Raw genomic sequence first — 20,114 nt, forward strand, 5'->3', positions numbered from 1 at the left:
ACTTCATCCCCTTGATGCCTAACACCTGCAAATGTCACAAGTATCAGTAAAACTGGTGCCAGGAGGCTGGAAGTAGTCCCAAGGCCTTGCAGGCCTTATTCTGATACTGTAAAGCAGCTACATACACTTTCCTGAGTATGTGAAGTGTTTTATGTTCACACTTCCATCCAGGGGTAAACCCTGAAATCTCACTCTGCGCGGAGCTCCATAACCCTGGGTAGAAGGTGCGGCTTCATCCCCTTGAAGCCTAACCCCTGCAAATGTCACAAGTATCAGTAAATTGGTGCCAGGAGGCTGGAAGTAGGCCCAAGGCCTTGCAGGCCTTGTTCTGATACTGTAAAGGAGTGAAATGCACTTTACTGAGTATGCGAAGTGTTTTGTTTTCACCCCTGCAGCCAGGGGTGAAACCTGAAATCTTACCCTGCGCGGAGCTCCATAACCCTGGGTAGAAGGTGCGACTTCATCCCCTTGATGCCTAACACCTGCAAATGTCACAAGTATCAGTAAATTGGTGCCTGGAGGCTGGAAACACACCCAAGGCCTTGCAGGCCTTGTTCTGATGCTGTGAAGGAGTTAAATACACTTTACTGAGTCTGTGAAGTGTTTTGTTTTCACCCCTGCAGCCAGGGGTGAAACCTGAAATCTTACCCTGCGCGGAGCTCCATGACCCTGGGTAGAAGGCGCGACTTCATCCCCTTGAAGCCTAACAACTACAAATGTCACAAGTATCAGTAAAACTGGTGCCAGGAGGCTGGATGTAGGCCCAAGGCCTTGCAGGCCTTATTCTGATACTGTAAAGGAGTTAAATACACTTTCCTGAGTATGTGATGTGTTTTATTTTCACTCCTCCAGCCTGGGGCGAAGCCTGAAATCTTACCCTGCGTGGAGCTCCATGACCCTGGGTAGAAGGTGCGACTTCATCCCCTTGAAGCCTAACACCTGCAAATGTCACAAGTATCAGTAAAACTGGTGCCAGGAGGCTGGAAGTAGTCCCAAGGCCTTGCAGGCCTTATTCTGATACTGTAAAGCAGCTAAATACTCTTTCCTGAGTATGTGAAGTGTTTTATGTTCACACTTCCATCCAGGGGTGAACCCTGAAATCTCACCCTGCGCGGAGCTCCATAACCCTGGGTAGAAGGTGCGACTTCATCCCCATGATGCCTCACACCTGCAAATGTCACAAGTATCAGTAAATTGGTGCCTGGAGGCTGGAAACACACCCAAGACCTTGCAGGCCTTGTTTTGATGCTGTGAAGGAGTTAAATACACTTTACTGAGTCTGTGAAGTGTTTTGTTTTCACACCTGCAGCCGGGGGTGAAACCTGAAATCTTACCCTGCGCGGAGCTCCATAAACCTGGGTAGAAGGTGCGACTTCATCCCCTTGAAGCCTAACACCTGCAAATGTCACAAGTATCAGTAAAACTGGTGCCAGGAGTCTGGAAGTAGGCCCAAGGCCTTGCAGGCCTCATTCTGATACTGTAAAGGAGCTAAATACACTTTCCTGAGTATGTGAAGTGTTTTATTTTCCCACCTGCAGCCAGGGGTGAACCCTGAAATCTCACCCTGCGCGGAGCTCCATGACCCTGGGTAGAAGGTGCGACTTCATCCCCTTGATGCCTAACACCTGCAAATGTCACAAGTATCAGTAAAACTGGTGCCAGGAGGCTGGAAGTAGGCCCAAGGCCTTGCATGCCTTATTCTGATACTGTAAAGCAGCTACATACACTTTCCTGAGTATGTGAAGTGTTTTATGTTCACACTTCCATCCAGGGGTAAACCCTGAAATCTCACCCTGCGCGGAGCTCCATAACCCTGGGTAGAAGGTGCGACTTCATCCCCTTGAAGCCTAACCCCTGCAAATGTCACAAGTATCAGTAAACTGGTGCCAGGAGGCTGGAAGTAGGCCCAAGGCCTTGCAGGCCTTATTCTGATACTGTAAAGCACCTAATACACTTTCCTGAGTATGTGAAGTGTTTTATTTTCACACTTCCATCCAGGGGTAAACCCTGAAATCTCACCCTGCGCGGAGCTCCATAACCCTGGGTAGAAGGTGCGACTTCATCCCCTTGAAGCCTAACCCCTGCAAATGTCACAAGTATCAGTAAAACTGGTGCCAGGAGTCTGGAAGTAGGCCCAAGGCCTTGCAGGCCTCATTCTGATACTGTAAAGGAGCTAAATACACTTTCCTGAGTATGTGAAGTGTTTTATTTTCCCACCTGCAGCCAGGGGTGAACCCTGAAATCTCACCCTGCGCGGAGCTCCATGACCCTGGGTAGAAGGTGCGACTTCATCCCCTTGATGCCTAACACCTGCAAATGTCACAAGTATCAGTAAAACTGGTGCCAGGAGGCTGGAAGTAGGCCCAAGGCCTTGCATGCCTTATTCTGATACTGTAAAGCAGCTACATACACTTTCCTGAGTATGTGAAGTGTTTTATGTTCACACTTCCATCCAGGGGTAAACCCTGAAATCTCACTCTGCGCGGAGCTCCATAACCCTGGGTAGAAGGTGCGGCTTCATCCCCTTGAAGCCTAACCCCTGCAAATGTCACAAGTATCAGTAAATTGGTGCCAGGAGGCTGGAAGTAGGCCCAAGGCCTTGCAGGCCTTGTTCTGATACTGTAAAGGAGTGAAATGCACTTTACTGAGTATGCGAAGTGTTTTGTTTTCACCCCTGCAGCCAGGGGTGAAACCTGAAATCTTACCCTGCGCGGAGCTCCATAACCCTGGGTAGAAGGTGCGACTTCATCCCCTTGATGCCTAACACCTGCAAATGTCACAAGTATCAGTAAATTGGTGCCTGGAGGCTGGAAACACACCCAAGGCCTTGCAGGCCTTGTTCTGATGCTGTGAAGGAGTTAAATACACTTTACTGAGTCTGTGAAGTGTTTTGTTTTCACCCCTGCAGCCAGGGGTGAAACCTGAAATCTTACCCTGCGCGGAGCTCCATGACCCTGGTTAGAAGGCGCGACTTCATCCCCTTGAAGCCTAACAACTACGAATGTCACAAGTATCAGTAAAACTGGTGCCAGGAGGCTGGATGTAGGCCCAAGGCCTTGCAGGCCTTATTCTGATACTGTAAAGGAGTTAAATACACTTTCCTGAGTATGTGATGTGTTTTATTTTCACTCCTCCAGCCTGGGGCGAAGCCTGAAATCTTACCCTGCGTGGAGCTCCATGACCCTGGGTAGAAGGTGCGACTTCATCCCCTTGAAGCCTAACACCTGCAAATGTCACAAGTATCAGTAAAACTGGTGCCAGGAGGCTGGAAGTAGTCCCAAGGCCTTGCAGGCCTTATTCTGATACTGTAAAGCAGCTAAATACTCTTTCCTGAGTATGTGAAGTGTTTTATGTTCACACTTCCATCCAGGGGTGAACCCTGAAATCTCACCCTGCGCGGAGCTCCATAACCCTGGGTAGAAGGTGCGACTTCATCCCCATGATGCCTCACACCTGCAAATGTCACAAGTATCAGTAAATTGGTGCCTGGAGGCTGGAAACACACCCAAGACCTTGCAGGCCTTATTCTGATACTGTAAAGCAGCTAAATACACTTTCCTGAGTATGTGAAGTGTTTTATTTTCACACTTCCATCCGGGGGTAAACCCTGAAATCTCACCCTGCGCGGAGCTCCATAACCCTGGGTAGAAGGTGCGGCTTCATCCCCTTGAAGCCTAACCCCTGCAAATGTCACAAGTATCAGTAAATTGGTGCCTGGAGGCTGGAAACACACCCAAGGCCTTGCAGGCCTTGTTCTGATGCTGTGAAGGAGTTAAATACACTTTACTGAGTCTGTGAAGTGTTTTGTTTTCACCCCTGCAGCCAGGGGTGAAACCTGAAATCTTACCCTGCGCGGAGCTCCATAACCCTGGGTAGAAGGTGCGACTTCATCCCCTTGAAGCCTAACACCTTTAAATGTCACAAGTATCAGTAAAACTGGTGCCAGGAGGCTGGAAGTAGGCCCAAGGCCTTGCAGGCCTTGTTCTGATACTGTTAAGGGTTAAATAGACTGTACTGAGTATGTGAAGTGTTTTATTTTCGCACCACAGCCAGGGGTGAATCCTGAAATCTTACCCTGCGCGGAGCTCCATAACCCTGGGTAGAAGGTGCGACTTCATCCCCTTGAAGCCTAACACCTGCAAATGTCACAAGTATCAGTAAAATTGGTGCCTGGAGGCTGGAGGTAGGCCCAAGGCCTTGTTCTGATACTGTAAAGGGGTTAAATACACTTTGCTGAGTATGTGAAGTGTTGCGTTTTCACATCTCCAGCCCGGGGCGAAACTTGAAATCTTACCCTGCGCGGAGCTCCATAGCCCTGGGTAGAACGAGCTACTGTGTCCCCATAAACCTGTAAATTTCAAAATGTCATAAAAAGAACAAAACAAGCGCCTGGAGGCTAGAAATGGGCCCGAGACACTGAAGTCTTGGATCTGATAATGTAAAGGGCTTTATGTACCCTTTGAGTGAAGTATTTTTCCCACCTCCAGTCGAGGGGTAAATCCTGAAATATTACCCCAATTGGAGCACCCTGTGTAGAAAAAGTGACTTCGTCCCATTTGACCTAAAATTTTAGTATTTTTATTTTTATTTTTTATTAAACATTGTTAAAGGGGTGACTGGAGGCTACAAAATGGACCAGATACTGTGAAGGACGTTATTTCATTTTTGGGTGAAAAAAAATAAAAATATATGTATTTTATTAGGATTACGATTTTTTTTTTTTTTGGGGGCCCATCTCCAGCTGAGGGGGAAAACCTGAAATGTTACCCGAAGTGGAGCTCCATTGCCCCGGGTAGAAGTAGTGCCGTGGTCCCCTTGAACCAAAATGTCAACAAAACAATAATAAAAAAAAAAAAGCACTAAAACAGGTGCTTAGAGTCCCGAAATCGGTCACAAAAAAAAATGAGGATCGCACACCCCATGGGCCTGCATGGGAACGCTCTATTTTACCGACTATTAAGCCCCCACGAAGTGGGGGCTTACAGCGCCCGAGCGAGAGACAAAAGTTAGAGGTAGCGCGGCCGTTCCGCCGCCCGGCCATCTGGTCGCGCAGCTCCGTGGGCCATCTGGTCGCGCAAATCGGCGACCAGATGGCCGGCCGCGCGGCCGCCGCCGCTAGCTCGAACCTTTGTCCCTCATTCGTGTTCTGTAAGCCCCCACTACGTGGGGGCTTAATAGTCGAGGGAAATGACCGGCCCTGGGCCGGGCCAAACTCGCCATGGGTCCCCAGTCCAGGGCTCCAGGATGGCGGGCCCCCGGGCCGGGCTATACCCGCCTTAGGTCCCAAGTACAGAGCTCCAGAATGGCGGGCCCCTGGGCCGGGCTATACCCGCCTTAGGTGGCCAGTACAGGGCTTCAGGACAGCGGGCCCCGTGGGCGGGACTAGGATGGACGCGGGGCTCCAGGAAGGTGCCCTGGCCCCAGGACAGTGCCTTGCATGGCGGTTTCGGAGAAATGCCCCCCTCACCCGACCGGCTGTGGGCCTACAAAGCAGGCCTGCCCTGCGGGATCCCTAGTGCATAGATACAGCTCTCCCATGACATCGTGGTCGGCTCTTAAAAGAGCCTTTGGGTTGGTGTTTTTTTTTCTCTTTCTTTCCGTGGGCAAGTCGAGAGTTAAACCGCCGAATCCGTAGAGGGTGCGGCCCTGGCGCTTCAGGGCGTAAACGACATCCATGGCGGTGACGGTCTTCCTCTTGGCGTGCTCGGTGTAGGTGACGGCGTCCCGGATCACATTCTCCAGGAAAACCTTCAGCACCCCGCGGGTCTCCTCGTAGATGAGGCCGGAGATGCGCTTGACCCCGCCACGGCGCGCCAGGCGGCGAATGGCCGGCTTGGTGATGCCCTGGATGTTGTCCCGGAGCACCTTGCGGTGCCTCTTGGCGCCGCCTTTGCCGAGCCCCTTCCCTCCTTTGCCGCGTCCAGACATGTTGTCCTGTCGGTACTGTGACTGAGCAGAAATGAGGAAACAGCCAGCGACGGCTGCTTATATGGAGGAGCTGCGGCGGACCGGCTAGGGCGCTCCAAGCGGCCCACGTGACTCAACGGAAGGCGAGGGGGAGCCCGCCCCTGGACCGCCCTCTGCAGGGAGCGGGGGGCTGGAGCGGCCGTTGCCGTTTGAAAAAGAGCGCGCTCCCAGCCGCCTCTTTGTCGTGGGCTCAGCAGCTGCCGCCGGGGCACGGATCACAGTCAAGCACACACACACGCCTCCCTTCCCGGCCCCCACTCATCACCGCGGCCCGCCTAACCCTGGCGCTCGGTGCCCGCTCCCACTATGAACAGCAGGCTCTGAAATGTTTTAATGGAGCCAACACATTAACGGCCTCACCGGCACCACCCCGCTGTGTGCGGCCGCCCGCAACCCCGTAACACTGTCCACAGGTCAGGCCCGGTCGTGGCAAGTCTGTAAACTGCCCCTATAAACACGTATTTATTTATTTTTACAAAAAGATTATTCTCGTCGGCCTCAAGCTCGGTTTTGGGACGGGGGCAGCATTTATGTGTCCGTCCGAGGGCTTGGGCATCCCTCCTATGTAGCGACGGTGCGGGCGCTGCCGCGACTATGAAGCCTGCCAGAGTAACACCTTGGCACGGATACGCTCTTTGATGGAGTCTGTGGTTGGCCCTGAAAAGAGCCTTTGTGTTTAGGGTGTGTTTCCACGGTGGTCTGCGGGCCTTTACTTGCTTGCTTTGCCCCCTGCCTTGTGGCTCTCGGTTTTCTTGGGCAGCAGCACGGCCTGGATGTTGGGCAGGACTCCTCCCTGGGCGATGGTGACTCGGCCCAGCAGCTTATTCAGCTCCTCGTCGTTGCGGATGGCCAGCTGGAGGTGTCTGGGGATGATGCGGGTCTTCTTGTTGTCACGGGCAGCGTTGCCGGCCAGCTCCAGGATCTCAGCGGTCAGGTACTCCAGGACTGCAGCCAAATAGACGGGGGGCACCGGCGCCCACCCTCTCGGCGTAGCTTCCCTTCCGGAGTAACCTGTGCACACGGCCCACGGGGAACTGGAGCCCGGCTCTGGAAGAGCGTGTCTTGGCCTTAGCGCGGGCCTTTCCTCCTTGCTTTCCGCGTCCAGACATGGCGATCGATGCAGGGGCTCACTCACACAACAGAGAGATTAGTACTGCTGTTCGGCTCGACTCCGGCGATATAAAGACTTCGGGTGCGTCTGATTGGTTGACAGCTAGGCGCTGATAGTACTTCTCATTGGAGGGAGGAGGGCTTCTGTTTCACCAATCAGAGACCCAGAACCGCAGTACACTAGGAGGTGGGGGGCTTGCCTTTGCCTGCCAATGAGAAGGGAGAGCAGAGAAGCAGCTACTTTACACGCCCAGCCTATAAATACAAGTGCCGGGCTCGCCTGGCCTTATTTCTCTCGGCTCCACAGGAAGCGGTGCAGATTGTCGACCATGCCTGAACCAGCCAAGTCCGCGCCGGCTCCCAAGAAGGGCTCCAAGAAAGCGCTCTCCAAGCCGCCCAAGAAGGACGGGAAGAAGCGCAAGAGGAGCAGGAAGGAAAGCTATGCAATCTACATTTACAAAGTGATGAAGCAGGTGCACCCGGACACCGGCATCTCCTCTAAGGCCATGGGCATCATGAACTCCTTCGTGAACGACATCTTCGAGCGCATCGCCGGGGAGGCTTCCCGCCTGGCCCACTACAACTCGCGGCGCACCATCACCTCCCGGGAGATCCAGACCGCAGTGCGTCTGCTGCTGCCCGGAGAGCTGGCCAAGCACGCCGTGTCGGAGGGCACCAAGGCCGTCACCAAGTACACCAGCGCCAAGTAAGGCTTCGAGGCGCATCCCCAACTAACACAACGGCTCTTTTAAGGGCCAACCACGTCCTCCCCTAAGAGCTAATGTGCTTCTATTATGACCGGAGAAATAAGTGTTTTAAAAGGTAATGTTGAGCGCACAAGACCCGCTCTCACGGGTCTTGCTGCAGACCGAGGGACGATGGAGCAGGCAACCCGTTTTTAATAAACATGTTTATATGAATGAGCCCTCTCTTTGGGACCAAGTCTCACGTAAGCACTGTAATGTAACGATGACGTTAAATGAGCGAGGGACGATGGAGCAGGCAACCCGTTTTGCCTGTTTAAATAAACCTGTTTATATGAATGAGCCCTCTCTTTGGTACCAAGTGTCACATAAGCACTGTAATGTAACGATGACGTTAAATGAGCCCACGGGCTTATTGTTTTCGGCGACCAGTTTTAGTGTGTGCGGGTGTCACGTTGTGTTTGTACTTTAAGACCAAGGGCAACGGCAATAATCCGCCCCTGGGCAAGCGCTCCCGAAATCGGACACATGAACCCGATGTACCGGGAGCACAGATGCCCCACAGCGCTGGCTTGTGACCAGCGGATCCCAACACAACCCTCCACCCAAACAAAGCTCTTTATTAAACGATGGACACATTGAAGATGCGATTGTGCACTGTGAACACGGAGTGCTCTGGTCACCCAGTGCCGGTATAAGTTACCCAGTACTCGTGGTACTCTCAGCCAGCCCACCCACCCTAACCTGTAGAACATGCCATGGCAGATAAGAGAAGCTCGTAGGTGACAGGGTGGTGGCCCTTAAAAGAGCCGTTGTGGTGGTTGTTCGGGTCGGCGTGTCTCCTTAGGCCCTCTCGCCTCGGATACGACGGGCCAGCTGGATGTCCTTGGGCATGATGGTCACCCTCTTGGCGTGGATGGCGCACAGGTTGGTGTCCTCGAAGAGCCCCACCAGGTAGGCCTCGCTGGCCTCTTGCAGGGCCATGACGGCGGAGCTCTGGAAGCGCAGGTCGGTCTTGAAGTCCTGGGCGATCTCCCTCACCAAGCGCTGGAAGGGCAGCTTGCGGATGAGGAGCTCGGTGGACTTCTGGTAGCGGCGGATCTCGCGGAGAGCCACAGTGCCGGGTCGGTAGCGGTGAGGCTTCTTGACGCCGCCGGTGGCAGGCGCGCTCTTGCGGGCAGCCTTGGTGGCCAGCTGCTTGCGAGGCGCTTTGCCGCCGGTGGACTTGCGGGCTGTCTGCTGGGAGCGGTCTCTCTCAGCGACAAGCGAGGAAGAATGGAGTTCAAGCAGGCAAGAGCCCTATTTATGCACTCGAAGACGGAGGGCTGCTCTGGTTGGCTGAAGCGACCGCCCCACGTTTGAAAATAGCCCGCGGTGTGCAATGATTGGCCAATGAACCGGAGGCTGCAGCCTGTCTCTCCAATGAGCTGTGGAGAAAAAGACACCCTCCGATTGGATGATGTACGTTGGAGCCGTAGCCCGCGCTTGGGTCAGCCTTTGTCTCCGTGTCCATCCATAGTCACACGAACCACTCGCCCCCGGTCAACTGGGCGAGGAGCCCAGGATTTTATAAGTGTACTGCCCTTGGTCACCCTGGAACACGCCGCCGTTAACTGCGCTCGATTTCACGTTCACAATCGTCTGCTTTATGCAGACACCACTTCGAATCTGCCCGGATACAGTGAAAGCACCAAGGCACACGTTATTTCACATTTATTATAAACGGAGGTCTAATAAACTCCCAGACCCCCTTCTTTATTTGGTACACAGATTTCAATCCACGCAGCACCAAAAGAGCCGTTTACATGACCAAGATCACACACGGCACTCGCGTGCGGAAAGGTGCGCTATGGATTTACTGTGCCGTTTATTATTATAGAGAAGTGTGCACGCGGGGTGCAAGGGTGGGGACGAACAAGCTCTCTTCTGGACCGGGTGGATGGCTCTTAAAAGAGCCGTTGTGTTTGCAGTGTCTTGGTGCAAGCCCTTACTTCTTCTTGGGCGCTGCCTTCTTGGGCTTGGCTGCTTTGGGCTTGGCTGCCTTGGGTTTGACTACCTTGGCAGGGCTTTTCTTGGCCACTTTGGGCTTCGCCGCCTTGGCTTTCGCTGGGCTCTTGGCAGCCTTCTTGGCGGGGGCAGCCTTGGGCTTCTTGGGGCTCTTTGCTGCCGCAGGCTTCTTGACCTTCTTCGGGCTCTTCTTGACCCCCGCGGGAGCCTTTTTGGGCTTCTTGGCGGCAGGGGCAGCTTTCTTGGCCGCTGGTTTCTTGGTCTTGGCGGCCGCCTTCTTGGCCGCCTTCTTGCCCTCCAGCTGCTTCTTGTTCACCTTGAAGGATCCGGAGGCCCCGGTGCCCTTCAGCTGGGCCAGGGCGCCTTTGCTGACCAGGCTCTTGAGGGAGGCCTTGACCCGGCTCTTGTTCTTGTCCACATCGTAGCCCTCGGCGACCAGCCCCTTCTTCATGGCCGACAGGGAGACTCCCTTCCTCTCGGCAGAGGCGGTCACCACCTTCAGGATCAGATCGGCCACGCTGGGGCCGGAAGGCTTCTTGGCCTTGGAGGCCCCCGCTGTCTTCTTCTGCTGCTTTTTCTTGGGGGCGACCTCAGCGGGAGGCGCCGCGGCGGCTGGAGCGGTTTCGGCCATTGTAATGCGAGTCTCGGCGCGGGCGCTGTCACTGAACAGAAATGTCCCTCCCAAACCCGAGCCCCGTGAATATATACAGGGAGGAGCCGGCCTCTGATTGGTCCCGAGCAGACAGGGCTGTGCGAGGCACACTCGGCTCTTTGCTGCCAGCTGACTTTTGTGTTTCCTACCTTCGGATTATCCACGTTTTAAAACACAATCAGTTAAACACGCGCTTCCACGCATACATGACCAGGAGCCCAGCTTCGGCCCTCTCCCGGGCCTGCCCCCGTTTCGGATCCACCCCTCATCCCTGGCTTGTGATCCGCGGGGAGACTCGGCGCTCCCCCGACGGCGGGCGCCTCCATGCCTGAAATCCCGGGCTCCGGACCCCTTTTCCCCGGTCCTCTCTCGACTCCTGCGGCCGGGAGCGGCGGCCCGCGGGAGGGAGGGGGCTCCTGCAGGGAGCGGGCCCTGTGGCGTCACAGTGGGGCTGCGGGGGCCGCGGGGAGCGCGTTCTGGAACGGGCCGAAGTAACACAGGGCTCCGCCGGCCGAGCGCGGGGTGGAAACAATGCCAGGGAGCCCCTGGCACGGGGGCCAGGGGGCCCTCCCCGCGCGCCTGCACCCTCGGCTGTGGCACCCTCGGCTCGGGGCTTACAAGCAGCGGGGCACGGCCCTGGCTCCAGCCTCGCACGCATCACCAGGCGGCCGTGTGCTGGCAGCTTCACATGCAGGCAGAGAGCATTCACTGCCGAGCGCCGAGCCAGAGGAGGCGGGTGCAGACTCAATACAATAAATACACAGTGACACAATGAAGGAAGGCGGCCGAGTTAGGCCTACATGTTTTAAGACACCCCAAGTGAGAGCAGAGGGTGTGAATGCACCTGAAATGGTGACCCCAGTACCGGCATGGAGGCACTCTGCTGAGCTGATTTTTACAGCTGGAGCTAGGTGTACCTCTGAGGTGACATCTGTAGACAGAGTGAGTTACTGTATGTCAGACGCTGAGCCTATGACCGGGGAGGCCCACTGCGGAACTGAATAGTACAGTACAGAGTGAGGCCTGTGACTACCACTGTTCTACTGAGCCCTATCGCTGGAGTGGGGACCACTCCTGAATCCAATGGTATGTCACGAGGGAGACCTGAGACCAGAAATCATATTCTGCGCACTGTAGCCTGATCGAGGCCTGCTGCTAATTTGGATGGAGGTAGGGGAAGAAAACAAAACACTTCACAAAGTCCAGAACGCACATGAACACCATTCACAGTATCAGATCTTAGCCTTCAGGATCTCCGGCCCATCCCTAGCTTCCAGGTACATGTTTTAGTAATATTTGTGACATTTGGAGGTTTACAGCTTCAAGGGGATGAAGTCGCACCTTCTACCCAGGGTTATGGAGCTCCGCGCAGGGTGAGATTTCAGGGTTCACCCCTGGCTGGAGGTGTGAAAACAAAACAATCCACATAGTCACACCTCCAGCCAGGGGTGAACCCTGAAATCTCACCCTGCGCATAGCTCCATAACCCTGGGTAGAAGGTGCAACTACGTCCCCTTGAAGCTTATCTCCTCCAAAGGTCACAAAGTATCAGTAAAACTGGTGCCTGGAGGCTAGAAACACACCCAAGGCCATGCAGGTCTTGTTCTGATACTGTAACGGAGTTCACACCTCCAAACCTGAAATCGTACCCTGCGCGGAGCTCCATGACCCTGGGTACAAGGTGCGACTTCATCCCCTTGAAGCCTAACACCTTAAAATGTCACAAAGTATCAGTAATACTGGTGCCTGGAGGCTGGAAGTAGGCCCAAGGCCTTGCAGGCCTTATTCTGATACTGTAAAGGAGTTAAATACACTTTCCTGAGTATGTGAAGTGTTTTATTTTCACTCCTCCAGCCTGGGGTGAAGCCTGAAATCTTACCCTGCGCGGAGCTCCATGACACTGGGTACAAGGTGTGACTTCATCCCCTTGAAGCTTAACACCTTAAAATGTCACAAAGTATCAGTAATACTGGTGCCTGGAGGCTGGAAGTAGGCCCAAGGCCTTGCAGGCCTTATTCTGATACGGTAAAGGAGTTAATTACACTTTCCGGAGTATGTGAAGTGTTTTATTGTCACACCTCAAGCCTGGGGTGAACCCTGAAATCTCACCCTGCGCGGAGCTCCATGACCCTGGGTAGAAGGTGCAACTTCATCCCCTTGAAGCCTAACACCTGCAAATGTCACAAGTATCAGTAAAACTGGTGCCAGGAGGCTCGAAGTAGGCCCAAGGACTTGCAGGCCTTATTCTGATACTGTAAAGGAGATAAATACACTTTCCTGAGTATGTGAAGTGTTTTATTTTCACTCCTCCAGCCTGGGGTAAACCCTGAAATCTCACTCTGCGCGGAGCTCCATAACCCTGGGTAGAAGGTGCGGCTTCATCCCCTTGAAGCCTAACCCCTGCAAATGTCACAAGTATCAGTAAATTGGTGCCAGGAGGCTGGAAGTAGGCCCAAGGCCTTGCAGGCCTTGTTCTGATACTGTAAAGGAGTGAAATGCACTTTACTGAGTATGCGAAGTGTTTTGTTTTCACCCCTGCAGCCAGGGGTGAAACCTGAAATCTTACCCTGCGCGGAGCTCCATAACCCTGGGTAGAAGGTGCGACTTCATCCCCTTGATGCCTAACACCTGCAAATGTCACAAGTATCAGTAAATTGGTGCCTGGAGGCTGGAAACACACCCAAGGCCTTGCAGGCCTTGTTCTGATGCTGTGAAGGAGTTAAATACACTTTACTGAGTCTGTGAAGTGTTTTGTTTTCACCCCTGCAGCCAGGGGTGAAACCTGAAATCTTACCCTGCGCGGAGCTCCATGACCCTGGGTAGAAGGCGCGACTTCATCCCCTTGAAGCCTAACAACTACAAATGTCACAAGTATCAGTAAAACTGGTGCCAGGAGGCTGGATGTAGGCCCAAGGCCTTGCAGGCCTTATTCTGATACTGTAAAGGAGTTAAATACACTTTCCTGAGTATGTGATGTGTTTTATTTTCACTCCTCCAGCCTGGGGCGAAGCCTGAAATCTTACCCTGCGTGGAGCTCCATGACCCTGGGTAGAAGGTGCGACTTCATCCCCTTGAAGCCTAACACCTGCAAATGTCACAAGTATCAGTAAAACTGGTGCCAGGAGGCTGGAAGTAGTCCCAAGGCCTTGCAGGCCTTATTCTGATACTGTAAAGCAGCTAAATACTCTTTCCTGAGTATGTGAAGTGTTTTATGTTCACACTTCCATCCAGGGGTGAACCCTGAAATCTCACCCTGCGCGGAGCTCCATAACCCTGGGTAGAAGGTGCGACTTCATCCCCATGATGCCTCACACCTGCAAATGTCACAAGTATCAGTAAATTGGTGCCTGGAGGCTGGAAACACACCCAAGACCTTGCAGGCCTTGTTTTGATGCTGTGAAGGAGTTAAATACACTTTACTGAGTCTGTGAAGTGTTTTATTCTCACACTTCCATCCAGGGGTGAACCCTGAAATCTCACCATGCGCGGAGCTCCATAACCCTGGGTAGAAGGTGCGACTTCATCCCCTTGAAGCCTAACACCTGCAAATGTCACAAGTATCAGTAAAACTGGTGCCAGGAGTCTGGAAGTAGGCCCAAGGCCTTGCAGGCCTCATTCTGATACTGTAAAGGAGCTAAATACACTTTCCTGAGTATGTGAAGTGTTTTATTTTCCCACCTGCAGCCAGGGGTGAACCCTGAAATCTCACCCTACGCGGAGCTCCATGACCCTGGGTAGAAGGTGCGACTTCATCCCCTTGATGCCTAACACCTGCAAATGTCACAAGTATCAGTAAAACTGGTGCCAGGAGGCTGGAAGTAGGCCCAAGGCCTTGCATGCCTTATTCTGATACTGTAAAGCAGCTACATACACTTTCCTGAGTATGTGAAGTGTTTTATGTTCACACTTCCATCCAGGGGTAAACCCTGAAATCTCACCCTGCGCGGAGCTCCATAACCCTGGGTAGAAGGTGCGACTTCATCCCCTTGAAGCCTAACCCCTGCAAATGTCACAAGTATCAGTAAACTGGTGCCAGGAGGCTGGAAGTAGGCCCAAGGCCTTGCAGGCCTTATTCTGATACTGTAAAGCACCTAATACACTTTCCTGAGTATGTGAAGTGTTTTATTTTCACACTTCCATCCAGGGGTAAACCCTGAAATCTCACCCTGCGCGGAGCTCCATAACCCTGGGTAGAAGGTGCGACTTCATCCCCTTGAAGCCTAACCCCTGCAAATGTCACAAGTATCAGTAAAACTGGTGCCAGGAGTCTGGAAGTAGGCCCAAGGCCTTGCAGGCCTCATTCTGATACTGTAAAGGAGCTAAATACACTTTCCTGAGTATGTGAAGTGTTTTATTTTCCCACCTGCAGCCAGGGGTGAACCCTGAAATCTCACCCTGCGCGGAGCTCCATGACCCTGGGTAGAAGGTGCGACTTCATCCCCTTGATGCCTAACACCTGCAAATGTCACAAGTATCAGTAAAACTGGTGCCAGGAGGCTGGAAGTAGGCCCAAGGCCTTGCATGCCTTATTCTGATACTGTAAAGCAGCTACATACACTTTCCTGAGTATGTGAAGTGTTTTATGTTCACACTTCCATCCAGGGGTAAACCCTGAAATCTCACTCTGCGCGGAGCTCCATAACCCTGGGTAGAAGGTGCGGCTTCATCCCCTTGAAGCCTAACCCCTGCAAATGTCACAAGTATCAGTAAATTGGTGCCAGGAGGCTGGAAGTAGGCCCAAGGCCTTGCAGGCCTTGTTCTGATACTGTAAAGGAGTGAAATGCACTTTACTGAGTATGCGAAGTGTTTTGTTTTCACCCCTGCAGCCAGGGGTGAAACCTGAAATCTTACCCTGCGCGGAGCTCCATAACCCTGGGTAGAAGGTGCGACTTCATCCCCTTGATGCCTAACACCTGCAAATGTCACAAGTATCAGTAAATTGGTGCCTGGAGGCTGGAAACACACCCAAGGCCTTGCAGGCCTTGTTCTGATGCTGTGAAGGAGTTAAATACACTTTACTGAGTCTGTGAAGTGTTTTGTTTTCACCCCTGCAGCCAGGGGTGAAACCTGAAATCTTACCCTGCGCGGAGCTCCATGACCCTGGGTAGAAGGCGCGACTTCATCCCCTTGAAGCCTAACACCTGCAAATGTCACAAGTATCAGAAAAACTGGTGCCAGGAGGCTGGAAGTAGGCCCAAGGCCTTGCAGGCCCTATTCTGATACTGGAAAGGAGATAAAAACACTTTCCTGAGAATGTGAAGTGTTTTATTTTCTCAGCTCAAGCCTGGGGTGAACCCTGAAATCTTACCCTGCGCGGAGCTCCATAAACCTGGGTAGAAGGTGCGACTTCATCCCCTTGAAGCCTAAAACCTGCAAATGTCACAAAGTATCAGTAAAACTAGTGCCAGGATGCTGGAAACACACACACGGCCTTGCAGGCCTTATTCTGATACTGTAAAGGAGTTAAATACACTTTCCTGAGTATGTGAAGTGTTTTATTTTCACTCCTCGAGCCTGGGGTGAAGCCTGAAATCTTACCCTGCGCGGAGCTCCATGACCCTGGGTACAAGGTGTGACTTCATCCCCTTGAAGCTTAACACCTTAAAATGTCACAAGTATCAGTAAATTGGTGCCTGGAGGCTGGAAACACACACACAGCCTTGCAGGCCTTATTCTGATACTGTAAAGGAGTTAAATACACTTTACTGAGTCTGTGAAGTGTTTTGTTTTCACCCCTGCAGCCAGGGGTGAAACCTGAAATCTTACCCTGCGCGGAGCTCCATAACCCTGGGTAGAAGGTGCGACTTCATCCCCATGATGCCTCACACCTGCAAATGTCACAAGTATCAGTAAATTGGTGCCTGGAGGCTGGAAACACACCCAAGACCTTGCAGGCCTTGTTCTGATGCTGTGAAGGAGTTAAATACACTTTACTGAGTCTGTGAAGTGTTTTGTTTTCACACCTGCAGCCGGGGGTGAAACCTGAAATCTTACCCTGCGCGGAGCTCCATAAACCTGGGTAGAAGGTGCGACTTCATCCCCTTGAAGCCTAACACCTGCAAATGTCACAAGTATCAGTAAAACTGGTGCCAGGAGTCTGGAAGTAGGCCCAAGGCCTTGCAGGCCTCATTCTGATACTGTAAAGGAGCTAAATACACTTTCCTGAGTATGTGAAGTGTTTTATTTTCCTACCTGCAGCCAGGGGTGAACCCTGAAATCTCACCCTGCGCGGAGCTCCATGACCCTGGGTAGAAGGTGCGCCTTCATCCCCTTGATGCCTAACACCTGCAAATGTCACAAGTATCAGTAAAACTGGTGCCAGGAGGCTGGAAGTAGGCCCAAGGCCTTGCATGCCTTATTCTGATACTGTAAAGCAGCTACATACACTTTCCTGAGTATGTGAAGTGTTTTATGTTCACACTTCCATCCAGGGGTAAACCCTGAAATCTCACCCTGCGCGGAGCTCCATAACCCTGGGTAGAAGGTGCGACTTCATCCCCTTGAAGCCTAACCCCTGCAAATGTCACAAGTATCAGTAAATTGGTGCCAGGAGGCTGGAAGTAGGCCCAAGGCCTTGCAGGCCTTGTTCTGATACTGTAAAGGAGTGAAATGCACTTTACTGAGTATGCGAAGTGTTTTGTTTTCACCCCTGCAGCCAGGGGTGAAACCGGAAATCTTACCCTGCGCGGAGCTCCATAACCCTGGGTAGAAGGTGCGACTTCATCCCCTTGATGCCTAACACCTGCAAATGTCACAAGTATCAGTAAATTGGTGCCTGGAGTCTGGAAACACACCCAAGACCTTGCAGGCCTTGTTCTGATGCTGTGAAGGAGTTAAATACACTTTACTGAGTCTGTGAAGTGTTTTGTTTTCACCCCTGCAGCCAGGGGTGAAACCTGAAATCTTACCCTGCGCGGAGCTCCATAACCCTGGGTAGAAGGTGCGACTTCATCCCCATGATGCCTCACACCTGCAAATGTCACAAGTATCAGTAAATTGGTGCCTGGAGGCTGGAAACACACCCAAGACCTTGCAGGCCTTGTTCTGATGCTGTGAAGGAGTTAAATACACTTTACTGAGTCTGTGAAGTGTTTTGTTTTCACACCTGCAGCCGGGGGTGAAACCTGAAATCTTACCCTGCGCGGAGCTCCATAAACCTGGGTAGAAGGTGCGACTTCATCCCCTTGAAGCCTAACACCTGCAAATGTCACAAGTATCAGTAAAACTGGTGCCAGGAGTCTGGAAGTAGGCCCAAGGCCTTGCAGGCCTCATTCTGATACTGTAAAGGAGCTAAATACACTTTCCTGAGTATGTGAAGTGTTTTATTTTCCCACCTGCAGCCAGGGGTGAACCCTGAAATCTCACCCTGCGCGGAGCTCCATGACCCTGGGTAGAAGGTGCGCCTTCATCCCCTTGATGCCTAACACCTGCAAATGTCACAAGTATCAGTAAAACTGGTGCCAGGAGGCTGGAAGTAGGCCCAAGGCCTTGCATGCCTTATTCTGATACTGTAAAGCAGCTACATACACTTTCCTGAGTATGTGAAGTGTTTTATGTTCACACTTCCATCCAGGGGTAAACCCTGAAATCTCACCCTGCGCGGAGCTCCATAACCCTGGGTAGAAGGTGCGACTTCATCCCCTTGAAGCCTAACCCCTGCAAATGTCACAAGTATCAGTAAATTGGTGCCAGGAGGCTGGAAGTAGGCCCAAGGCCTTGCAGGCCTTGTTCTGATACTGTAAAGGAGTGAAATGCACTTTACTGAGTATGCGAAGTGTTTTGTTTTCACCCCTGCAGTCAGGGGTGAAACCGGAAATCTTACCCTGCGCGGAGCTCCATAACCCTGGGTAGAAGGTGCGACTTCATCCCCTTGATGCCTAACACCTGCAAATGTCACAAGTATCAGTAAATTGGTGCCTGGAGTCTGGAAACACACCCAAGACCTTGCAGGCCTTGTTCTGATGCTGTGAAGGAGTTAAATACACTTTACTGAGTCTGTGAAGTGTTTTGTTTTCACCCCTGCAGCCAGGGGTGAAACCTGAAATCTTACCCTGCGAGGAGCTCCATAACCCTGGGTAGAAGGTGCGACTTCATCCCCTTGAAGCTTAACACCTTAAAATGTCACAAGTATCAGTAAATTGGTGCCTTGAGGCTGGAAACACACCCAAGACCTTGCAGGCCTTGTTCTGATGCTGTGAAGGAGTTAAATACACTTTCCTGAGTCTGTGAAGTGTTTTGTTTTCACCCCTGCAGCCAGGGGTGAAACCTGTAATCTTACCCTGCGCGGAGCTCCATAACCCTGGGTAGAAGGTGCGACTTCATCCCCTTGATGCCTAACACCTGCAAATGTCACAAGTATCAGTAAATTGGTGCCTGGAGGCTGGAAACACACCCAAGACCTTGCAGGCCTTGTTCTGATGCTGTGAAGGAGTTAAATACACTTTACTGAGTCTGTGAAGTGTTTTGTTTTCACACCTGCAGCCAGGGGTGAAACATGAAACCTTACCCTGCGCGGAGCTCCATAACCCTGGGTAGAAGGTGCGACTTCATCCCCTCACAGCTTAACACCTTAAAATGTCACAAGTATCAGTAAATTGGTGCCTGGAGGCTGGAAACACACCCAAGACCTTGCAGGCCTTGTTCTGATGCTGTGAAGGAGTTAAATACACTTTACTGAGTCTGTGAAGTGTTTTGTTTTCACACCTGCAGCCAGGGGTGAAACATGAAACCTTACCCTGCGCGGAGCTCCATAACCCTGGGTAGAAGGTGCGACTTCATCCCCTCACAGCTTAACACCTTAAAATGTCACAAGTATCAGTAAATTGGTGCCTGGAGGCTGGAAACACACCCAAGACCTTGCAGGCCTTGTTCTGATGCTGTGAAGGAGTTAAATACACTTTCCTGAGTCTGTGAAGTGTTTTGTTTTCACCCCTGCAGCCAAGGGTGAAACCTGTAATCTTACCCTGCGCGGAGCTCCATAACCCTGGGTAGAAGGTGCGACTTCATCCCCTTGATGCCTAACACCTGCAAAATGTCACAAGTTTCAGTACAACTGGTGCCAGGAGGCTGAAAAGAGGCCCACGGACTTGCAGGCCTTATTCTGATACTGTAAAGCAGCTAAATACACTTTCCTGAGTATGTGAAGTGTTTTATGTTCACACTTCCATCCAGGGGTAAACCCTGAAATCTCACCCTGCGCGGAGCTCCATAACCCTGGGTAGCAGGTGCGACTTCATCCCCATGATGCCTCACACCTGCAAATGTCACAAGTATCAGTAAATTGGTGCCTGGAGGCTGGAAACACACCCAAGACTAACCCCGGGCGTAGCACTACGCTTCGCCCACGTAGTGTACGTAGCGCTGCCTGCTTCGCACTTTCCGAAGTAGGCGAAGCAGGGCAGCGCTACGCACACGCCGAGGGCGAAGCGTAGCTGCTTGCCACCCGCCACCCACCTCCCGCCCGCCCTTCTTTTAAATATATGAGCAATGAAAAATAAAGTAAAGTAAGTCGACTTACCCGTAAGCGCGGCGTCTCCGGGGCTCCCTCTTTCAGTTTCTAATTTCTTCTGGCAAATGCGCATGCGCGGACACCCGCGCATGCGCATTTCTCGCGAGAAATGCGCATGCGCGGGCGTCCGCGCATGCGCATTTGCCAGAAGAAATTAGAAACTGAA

General features: G+C 52.4%; 2 protein-coding genes and 1 pseudogene across 2 annotated transcripts in view; all 3 read right to left on the bottom strand.

Annotated features, from left to right (window-relative positions):
- Positions 1-4,594: 4,594 nt before the first annotated feature.
- LOC146768952 (histone H4-like) lies at positions 4,595-5,928 on the bottom strand. The gene is made up of 2 exons (XM_085640629.1): positions 5,622-5,928; positions 4,595-4,623 (listed from the first exon to the last, which is right to left on the bottom strand). Exons 1-2 carry the CDS (start codon positions 5,926-5,928, stop codon positions 4,595-4,597), a joined length of 336 nt encoding a protein of 111 aa, XP_085496755.1.
- Positions 5,929-6,000: 72 nt separating this feature from the next.
- On the bottom strand, positions 6,001-7,098 carry LOC146768953 (histone H2A type 2-C-like; annotated as a pseudogene).
- Positions 7,099-8,595: 1,497 nt separating this feature from the next.
- The window catches only part of LOC146768954 (histone H3-like), a 36,877-nt gene continuing 25,358 nt past the window's right edge, over positions 8,596-20,114 (bottom strand). The window contains exon 3 of the mRNA XM_085640630.1: positions 8,596-9,035. Within this exon, the coding sequence (XP_085496756.1) occupies positions 8,625-9,035 (411 nt within the window). The 3' untranslated portion in view covers positions 8,596-8,624. The remainder of the gene's footprint in view (positions 9,036-20,114) is intronic.

The sequence above is a fragment of the Triturus cristatus genome, unplaced genomic scaffold (assembly GCF_964204655.1).
Source record: "Triturus cristatus unplaced genomic scaffold, aTriCri1.1 SCAFFOLD_292, whole genome shotgun sequence".
Taxonomy (NCBI): Eukaryota; Metazoa; Chordata; class Amphibia; order Caudata; family Salamandridae; genus Triturus; species Triturus cristatus.

Excerpts from the sequence above, each read along its gene's own strand:
- LOC146768952 (XM_085640629.1), bottom strand. The coding sequence starts at position 5,928 with ATGTCTGGACGCGGCAAAGGAGGGAAGGGGCTCGGCAAAGGCGGCGCC. Across the intron at positions 4,624-5,621 it reads CACCCTCTACGGATTCGGCG|CCTCCAGTCACCCCTTTAAC; the intron begins GTTTAACTCTCG and ends TCCATTTTGTAG.